Genomic DNA, 9,892 nt, shown 5'->3' on the forward strand with positions numbered 1-9,892 from the left:
AAATTACTTGTGTGTGTGTGAGACTAGTACATGAGTCCCATGGGAAAATTGCAATCAGCCTACCCACACCTCAGCCACCTCGGTCGGTCAAATCAGCCACTTAGCCAGTCGGCCAGTCATCACGCCAGCCATTCACTCACTCTGCACACTTTACACCCATCTAGACCAATGGCAGCTGACACCAAGTCAGAGACCAAGATCACTAATAGTTTAGTCTGTTCTGAGATGGGAAAACTCAATTCGCTCACTCACTCACTCATGGCAGCTTTATGTACGTTAGCAAAAGTGGAAATGAGGGTCAAAGAGAGACGTAGAAAGTCATTTTCTACCGGCGTAACGCAGCGGGACTCTGCACCATCAGTCCACCTACTGCCACAGATACAGACTGTTTAGGTTTCTCCCTCCAGTTTCATCTGGAACGTTCTGTGACTGAACCGATCTTTCATTAGGAACGTCATTAACCTCAGTAAGATAACTGACGATTAAGCGTCGTGTCGGGGCCACCGGTGTAACAATAGGAAGAGGAACTCCAGGGCGTCGCACCGCACGGTAGACACTGCAGCATGACTCGATATGAAAGAGGAAAAAAAAAACCCCTTCAGAATCAAAGCGAGCGAATTAAGTGGGAGAAGAGGAGATCCTGGCCGGGCGAGATGGATCAGTGGACGGGGGAGGGTTGCGGCTCCTGTCTCAGAACACAAACCCGTGGGGCGAGCCTTTGATGGCGGAGCGTGACATGAGCATATTTAGGGTGGGGGAGCAGCAGCAGTGTGACAGTGTACACACACTTGCCAGGCGGCCGAGGACCCGATCCCACACGGCTCTGATCTCTCCCTCTATATATACCTGTTGACAGATGCGTTGCCTTATTGTGGTTCACGCGCAGCAGCGCCAGCTTCGCTGCCCCCCCCATCCCAGCAGAGTTCACCTCAGTTTTTCTTTGCAACTTATTTTCTCTTTTTTTGTTGTTGTTGTTTTGTTGTTGTTGTTGCAGTTAAAGTGGTTAAAGTAGAAAGCGTTTTACTCAAAGTCTTTCCTCATGTGAAGTCTATGCATGGTAAATTTCTTAATCCTCGGCCCAAGTTTTGGTTCACCCGCAAAGGGACAGATGTTAATCGGACGTCGAGGCCCCGCCATGCCAGATTTGAAGAAGTGGCCCTGGTTCGAGGGATCCGGCTTTAGTTTGGTTAATAGCGGCCCAGACAAAACCAGAAGGGTGTTAGAAACTCAGACATGGAGAGGAAAGCCAGAGGAGGGTCCCGAGCCCGGCTTAAGCTCTCATATCCTGTCCTTTACCACCCCTTTCTTTGGAGTCCCTCTAAAAGCAGGACTTGCGTGGTTTTGTGTTCTTTGTTGATGCCGTTTTCAGCCCCCCCCCCCCCCCCCCCGTCCTTTGTAACTCCTGCTCCCTCTCTTTCTCTTGGGAGACCCTTTGGTACAGGAGATTAGAGCTGTTGCTGCCTAGCAACTGAATAAAAATGGCAGCTACAAAAGGAGAGCTCTGACTCTCCAACGTCTGACCTACATAATCCCAAGCCTCTGATCGTGCAACATAACAACATGATGAAAGGCCTGCCATGATTTACCCCTCAAACAAATACTTGCCATCACTGACCCTGAGCTCAAAGCCCGATCTCGCCTGCTAGAGAACACTAAAGGGTGACGTTTGAAATGTTGACGCTGTCTTAATTGGAAAGGAAGAAGAGCCCGTGAACGCTATTGAAAATGGGATGAATGTATGTGAGGAGATGGCAGAAGAGTGGCAAAGGCGATTAACAGTGATCACAGCAATGCTGTGTGCTTCAGAGAGAGGAGGAGGAGGAGAGAGAGCGAGCGAGCGAGCGAGGCGGTGGAACCTCCCTCTGTTCACCGATTCATCTCTCGCTTCAGCCAAAGGCGCCCAGAGTGCAGGAATGAGTACAGAGGGATAAGAAAGCTTTACTTCTGTCTTGTGCTTATTGATCAAAGCAAATGGGAAAAACCACACCGATAAATATGCAGCATGAGGCTGAAAACGACTTTTCAGAAACCTCTCCCCGTTTCGCCGTGTTCACACCACGGTTGCCCCTCTTGTGCCTGTCTTGCAGCGGTACATCTCCCCTCTCTAGTCACCTTCCACCCATGCCTGAAACTCAAGGGTGTCGTGGCGTTCACTCACCCATCCATAGGTGTTATTAAGCTGTTAGTGAGCGTAGCATTAGTGCATTTGTGATCCTAGTCAGAATATTCCTCATTGTGCTTCCTGCTTACCTTTCATTTTGGCATAAAATGTTTTATATCTTGCACAAATTTCGAGTTCTTTTGTTGTTGTTGCAGTTTTGAGGTTTTCCTCCTCTTGCTAGCTACTATTGTGATGACGATCATGATTATTGTTATTGTTATTTCCCCCCCCCCCTTTTTTCTCCCCAGTTGTACTTGGCTAATTACCCTACTCTTCACATCCGGCTTCCCACCTGCAGACACGGCCAATTGTGTGTGTAGAGACGCCCGACCAAGCCGGAGGCAACGCGGGGATTCGAACCGCCGACTACTGTGTTGGTAGACTGCTATGCTACCCAGGCGCCGACTATCATGATTATTGTACTGCTTCCTCTTAACGGCAAGATGCTGCGGATAGCGGCGTCAGTTTAAGTCCTGAAACCTAAGAGAGCAAATTCATTCTAACGTGTGGCGGCTTTTCCCTCGACTCGAGAGGAAATTCTTACTGGTGAATGTTTGTTTACTGGGTTGTTTAGTGTGATTCCAGCGAAAAGAAACGCGTCGAATCGATCCGCGGCCATTGCATTAACATTCACATCTTAGCGCTTCTTTAGATTGAGATGAAAGGGAGCAAACTGCAGATGTTGATTGAGATTGGAGATGTGGGCCCTCGAGCTGAGTTCAGATAGGCGTCCTAACTTACCCCACGCCCGGGAAGGGTAACCTAGAATCCGAGTGGAGCTACAGCCCTTTGAACGACTAGGCTGTACCGCACGGAAATACCGCAGAAGTGCGTCTGCCATTTAATTTTTGTCACTAATGATGTTACTTTAAATAGTTTCCGGGTCCTTTTTTTTAGTTCGGATTATATAATCGAGTTGAGTTAATAGCGCTGCACCCAAGGTCGGTGCTTTAAATATTCCTTCCACAAAATTCGAAGCCACTGGAAAACACCGTCACCGTTCTGCTCCAGAAAAAAAAAGAAATTAAAAAAAAAAAAATCCCCAACTACGTGAGCTTCCATTTCATTAGTTTGGTAAATACTGCAGTGAAATTTCATCTGCCGTATCCCTTCAGCCAAATACTTAGATTTTCCTCCTCTCCACGGCGTGTCACAGTAAGGCCACGCTTACACTACCCTCTGTGTTGTACCTTGGAGTTGGTTCATCTTTCAGGTTACTGTGTAAATATTTATGTTTGCACATGGATATTAGTCAGCGTGGGCCTGCGTGCACCTCTATGTGCCTCTATCTGTGTCTCGTCCTGGTGGGAGACAAGGAGCGGCAAGAAAGGGGGTGCCTGACGGGAGGCCGGCGGTGAGGGGTGGCGAGCTGTGTGAACTCTGGTGCTCTCCGACTGTCGCATTTTCATGGAAAGCATCTCTTTGGGGGCCTGCAGGTTTTCAATGCGCTCATTTGCACATCAAAACAGCATAGGAAAGGGATAGCGCTGAAGGGGTTGGGGGAATGTGGAAGGAGGGAGGGCAGGGTAATGAAGGATGCTTTCTTTTCTCTTTTTCCCCCTCAGGGGTGGGCAGGGTTTTGGGTCTAGGAGGGGTCGGGGGGGAGACGGGGGCTTGACGCTGTAACAATTGCCTTTAATCAGACCCATGACCAGATGGAGGGAATTCTACTCGCATAAGCAGACAAAAACATTGTGTCAGCGTCGCAGCCAGGGATCGCCTCGGCGCGTTCGGCAAACACACGTGCACGGACGCGCGCACACGAAGCTACCTTTGCACGGAAAACAAATCACACAAATCCTGAACCAATACAAGTCTGCCATATTTCTTCACTGTCAATAAATATCTTCGGCTCACAGCTATCACAGATCCGAATTCCTCTACCAGCGGACTGAGAAAGTTGGAGGGAAACGCTCGCTTCTTTGTAGGGAGTAGACTCGGACTTGGCCCAGACAAACGGGCTTCTCAGGGCGACTGACTCTGACACTATTTAACCTCCTGAGCCAGAAGTGAAGAAAAACACTGCGGATACTCGGCCAAGTTAAACCTTTTGAGCGAGGCCAGGTTCGGTTACTCCTGAAATCGGGCATTACTAGAGGATGGACGGAGGCCCATTAAAGTAGCTCTTGTGTTGATCGGCTGGCGCCGGTCCAGAGGTGAAGCCCTCAGGTGTATGTGTGTGTGTGTGTGTGTGTGTGTGTGTGTGTGTGTGTGTGTGTGTGTGTGGGCGCCTGCATGTGTGTAGCCAAGGTGTTTCCCAGCCACGTCTGTCCCGCGCAGGCAAGCCACATCTCCGGCGCCAACGCAACCACAGCTTAAACAAACCCTGTTTTCGGAGCGAACCTCTTTTCTTACCCTCGTCTGAAGCATATTGTGCGATTCCTTTCCCTCCCTTGAAGGCAGAGCAACACACTAAAAATAGCTGCGAGTGACCTGGAAATGGAACGGTACAATTGGTGATGGGGGAACAAACAGCAAGAGTAAAAAGACTTCGTATGTATCAACAACACGCTGTTGGGGCTATATGAGCAACCGTCGCCGCTGACGTTCATAAATTGCACAACCTGTCAGGGAAACATTCAAAAATAAATCCCACGGCTGCACAGCAGAGAGAGGATAAAAATAAATAAATAAATGCAGCGGGAGAAGAAGAAAAAAAAAGCATACGAGAAAGAAGCGCAAAAAAAGAAAAAGGGAAGCTAAGACGGAGACGTGCTGCCGAAGAGGAAAAACGTGCCCTGCGAGTGCTCCCCATGTGCGTAACCCCTTGTGCAGCCAGTTCCTTCCTATCTAATCAGCGTGTAGCTGTGCGCAGGTGGAGCAAACTGCTGCGGGCCTAGCGGAGCAAGTGTCTGGCCCTCCGCAGGTCACGTCGCTGGAGTGTAAACCGGAGAAGAAGCACGCGCCCCCCATTCAGGCGCCTGTGAACTGGAACATATGGCCTCAACACCACCAACTGGGTCGCTTCTGCTGCTGTGACACGCTCCAAGGAAAACACGTCTTTTTTTTCTTTCTTTATTATTAATAGGTAAACGCCGTCCACATTGTCAGGAGCCCCAAATTTGGCGCCGGGCCGACGTTCACAAAGGCTATGTGTTAAACACGAGAAACTCGCACGTCCCTCTGAGTAGCTGAAAGGAGCCGGCACGTTCAGCTAGCTTGCGCGTTACATGTGTTCACACCACAGGACCTCCACCGGAAGGTTCATTTACAACAGTGCTGTTTCAGCTATGGCGTTGGATTTGACAAGGCTTGCGAGCAGGGTGAACAAAATGCTAACATATACATGGCACAAGCCTTGGGGTACATGTTTAAAGATTGCTTTACTTCACTGGAAAGTAAATAAGGAGAAAATGAGGCGGAGAAAAAAAAATGGACCAATTCAAATACAGCAGCCAGTGTCAAACAAAACAGCAGAAACTTTTAACCTCCGCAGATGCCAGTGACCATGTGCCTGTTTCACCAAAAAAAAAAAAAAAAAGGTGTCGAGGTTTCCAGTAATGCAATGACGCTACTTATAAAAACAAGCTCCCGGTTCATCACTTTTTTCCATGATATTACTCCCATATGCCGGCCCTGACACAGAACACAATTACGCAGAGACATAAACATTCACGTCCACTGTCAAACACTATAATTTCTAGCAAACTTGCAGTGAATTGACTCGTTGTGCGGGTTCGCCACTGACACTGTGAAACTGTTAAAATCTACAGACCTCGTAATATAGTCGTTTATTTTTTACTGCTTTATGGCTCATTAGGAGATATGGCTGCTCTTTTGCACAAAGTCTGGTCTGCTAATGAAAGACGTTAGTGACAAGACCTTCAAACCCTCAACCCCAGTGGTTCCCCAACCTGAAAGCATTTCTAACGGAGGAAATATTTGCATACCCGCTCCCTGAATAACTTCAGAATCCAAAACAAGTCAAACCTTTTGTTGGTTAACGCAAATCCCTGTACATCAAATTACACACTGAAAACTAAGAGCATTACATAAGCGATGGGAAGTTTCAAACACATTTGCAGAAAATTATGCTTTTAGCTTGGTAGTGGAATCTGTCTCCAAGCGAAGTGAGTGCAGGTTCTGGCATCCACACATGCCTCTACTCTACATAAGTCCAAATGAACTTGTAAACATGTGAAATGCAGTAGCTGAGCAGCCACATATGCATGGACAACCACGGGCTTCTTTGTGCCGTGCCAAACTTTTGAGTTAGCGGCGGATTCATGCAACGGAGCTGAAATCCACTTCAGATTGGTCCTCCGAGATCAAAGTGTTGTGTATTTGCATGGGGATCAAACGGCACAGAGCACGAGAGGGCACAATAGCGATCCGGGGGAAGGATTAAAACAGCCATTAATTAAATATATTCTTCCGCAAACTGCTCCTGCATTTTAAAGATGATGATGTAAACATTAGTACTTGCCACGGTTTGACATGCCAGTCATCAACAATTCTCTTTGAGGTCTGTTGTTGGCGGTGCCTCTGGGATGGAGCAGGCACTCAAGAGCGCCACCGAATTGGCAGGGGAGTCTCACTTGTGATAATGTGAGAGTCCCAGAAACAGAACGGCAAGAAAATGAACAAACACAAGATTTAAATAAATGATAATTTGGGCCCAGTGAAACCTTTAAAACATTACATGATGTTAAGTCTTTTCAAATCTTTAAAAGTATCTATTGACGTCAGCTCGTGAGAGAGGGGCAAAGCTTTTGGACAGGTTAACAAACAACACTAACACCGGGCAGTAAGACAGCTGAAAATGAATTTCACAATTTATTATCCTCCCAAGACCAAAATCAGAGGTTTTTTTATTTTAGATTTTTTTTTTTTATAAAAGGCACTTTACTTTTCCTTGACCTTCAATACTGAAGCTTTAATGAACGCATCTAAACAATGAATCTGGCAAGTTCCAAATTAAACTTAAATTAAATATATTTACAATAAATAAAACATTTATACATATTTATACAGTTAAATCATGCCACTTTCCAGAAGGAGAATCTCTCCTTGAATGACCCCCCCCCATGCAAATTTCCATTTCTTTGCAACACTGGGCATGTCTACTGCACAGAACACAATGTAACAGAAAACTATGGATAACAATACTGAACGTTTCCCTTATGCATTGAATACTGTTTATGGATAGTTTCTCATACTGGCGCCTGTGCTCGGTCCCTTGGCAACAGCAGAGCAGAAATTGAAAGTTCAATTAAACCACTCATTTTCCCACTATTACAAAGTCTATCTAGCAGCTCCTCACACAGGGCATAGAGGTGTGTGTATGTTTGTGTTTGCACCCTTGCAGGTCAGTGTACCGCGTGCGAGAGCACGTGCACGACTGCCTGCAACGCTCCCTCTCAGACATGTGTGGGGCTGTCTGAGTGAGGGTCTGTCTTGGCCATGTGGAGCACCACCGCAGGGGATTTGTAATGACAGTGCGTGCTGCTACAGCTGACGCCACTGCAGGGCTTCCTAACGCCACTCTTGTCCGCCAGCTTTCTACTGCACAGGCCCTGCCAGGTCTGCAAGGTCTTGGAGCTCCACACCCACACGCCACTGGTGATGCCCACCACCAGAGACATGAAGATCTTAAGCATGAACACCGCCACGGTGGGCACGGACGTCTCCAGTGAGCAGTCCACGTTCCTGCGACCGGGGAAGGACACGCACTTCCCTTCCAGCCCACGAAACTTCCAGTAGTCCATGTTGAGCCTCTCATAAAAGTAGCAGACGATGACGCAGGTGGCGGGCACTGTGTAGAGGATGGAGTAGATGCCGATTTTCACCATCAGCTTCTCTAGTTTCTCCGTGTTGGTGCCCTCCGTCTTCATCACTTTGCGGATGTGGAAGAGCGCCACAAAGCCTGTGAGGATGAAGGAGGTACCAATGACCAGGTAGCAGGAGAGAGGGATGAGCACAAAGCCCGTGAGCGCCCCGGCGTCCATGCTGCCCACATAGCACAGCCCTGTCAGCTCGTCTCCGGCCACCTTTCTCATGGTGAGGATTACTATAGTCTTGAGGGCGGGTATGCCCCAGGCAGCCATGTGGAAGAAATTGCTGTGGGCTTCAATGGCCTCATGGCCCCACTTCTTTCCCGCAGCCAGGAACCAGGTGAGAGTCAGAATGACCCACCAAATGGAGGAAGCCATGCCAAAGTAGTAGAGAACGAGAAAGACTATGGTGCAGCCTGTTGACTCCAGACCCTCCTGAATAATGTACAGCTCACCATTCTCTCGGTCACAGGCAATGTTCTCAGCCCCAGCAACCGAGCGAATGATGAAGGCCACAGAGTAAACGTTGTAGCACATAGAGAGGAAGATGATGGGCCGCTCGGGGTACTGGAAGCGGTGAGGGTCCAGGAGGAAGGTTAAGACGGTGAAGGCGGTGGAGACAAAGCATAGCGTGGACCACACTGTCATCCAGATGAAGGCAAAGTCCTTGTCCCGTCTGGACCAGAAGACGTCCACAGCGGAGGAACAGCGCGGCGCACACGACTGGCTCTTCTCTACATACTGGAACTTCTCTGGGTTTTCGCAGCTCCCCAGGCCGCCTGCTGAGCGCCCGCCACTGCCGCCCGGCTGTCTGGGACGAGGAGGTACGGGAAGCATACCTTCTCCTTTCTTGGTCTCCACCCTGGTGTCGTTCTCCGGGGCCTCCATGCACAGAGCCTTAGGGTCGTTCCTGGTGGGCAGCCTCGAACAGTCCAGCGAGTCCGGCCAGGCGTAGTTGAATTTCTCCATGATGGGGGAGCATTTCTGCCGGGCCTGCTCGCACATAGGCCGACACGCTGGGATGGAGGTGGACACTTTGTCCGTGCACATGGGGGCGTAGAGGGAGCAGAGGAAGAAGCGGAGGTGCACATCACAGCCGTACTCCACCAGCGGGGCGAACTCGTTCAGCTTGATGGACGCCTCGTTTTGGTTGTCGTGGTCCATGAAATTGGGCATCCGGGTCAAGTTGTAACCAATCCCCTGACACATGGGTATGACTATGGGCTCACACTTGGCTGGTCTGCCTCGTTCCAGATCATAGGAGCCAATCTCGAAACTGGAGCCAGAAATCACCAGCAAGCACCACAGGAAAATCACCAGCTTCAACGGACAACAGCCCATGCTCATTTTTCAGTCATATGTCAAAAAAAAAAACCCCAAAAAAACAAAACAACACAGACACGCACACACGCGGCTTTACCTTCGTGAGCAATTTCAAACGAAAAAAAAAAATTAAATAAAAAAATTAAACTCGAGTTTCGATCCGCATGCCGTTATTTCCACATCGTGAAGGCAGCTCCGAAGTATGCGCCCGGCCGCTCCGTTACAACAGCGTCTCCCGGAGAAGTTGCAGTCCTCCTGCAAAAGTCACGGAATAGTTTTCAAAATCCCCGCTTCAACAGACAAGCCTCGGCGACTACAAGAAAACTCCGAGTGTATTGACACACACACACACACACACACACACGCGCGCGCGCACACACACACACACACAGACACACACACACAGCCCGTAACTCGGAAACTTCGCAACCGAACGGCTCGAAAAGGGAGCGAGAGAGGGGTCGAAATAAATGACGAGTCGCCCAAAGCGCTCATTAAGCTGAGGTCCTCGAGTCGACCGAGTTTTGTTGCCTACGCTGAAAAAGAAAAAAAAAAGAAAGAAGAAGAAGAAAACCCGATCTGGCGCGTGCCGTTCAGGTAAAAAGGATCGCTGCCTCGTCCTCGTCGCTACGCT

General features: G+C 48.9%; 1 protein-coding gene across 2 annotated transcripts; it reads right to left on the reverse strand.

The window, feature by feature from the left end:
- Positions 1–7,389: 7,389 nt before the first annotated feature.
- On the reverse strand, positions 7,390–9,282 carry fzd9b (frizzled class receptor 9b). 2 transcript variants are annotated; one of them, XM_056283477.1, is made up of 2 exons: positions 7,835–9,126; positions 7,390–7,774 (listed from the first exon to the last, which is right to left on the reverse strand). In XM_056283477.1, exons 1-2 carry the CDS (start codon positions 9,109–9,111, stop codon positions 7,522–7,524), a joined length of 1,530 nt encoding a protein of 509 aa, XP_056139452.1. In that variant the 5' UTR covers positions 9,112–9,126; the 3' UTR covers positions 7,390–7,521. The 2 variants fall into 2 exon arrangements, with proteins under 2 accessions (XP_056139452.1, XP_056139451.1); XM_056283476.1 differs by having other exon boundaries at positions 7,390–9,282.
- Between the last annotated feature and the right edge of the window lie 610 nt (positions 9,283–9,892).

Source organism: Lampris incognitus, chromosome 7 (assembly GCF_029633865.1).
Source record: "Lampris incognitus isolate fLamInc1 chromosome 7, fLamInc1.hap2, whole genome shotgun sequence".
NCBI lineage: Eukaryota > Metazoa > Chordata > Actinopteri > Lampriformes > Lampridae > Lampris > Lampris incognitus.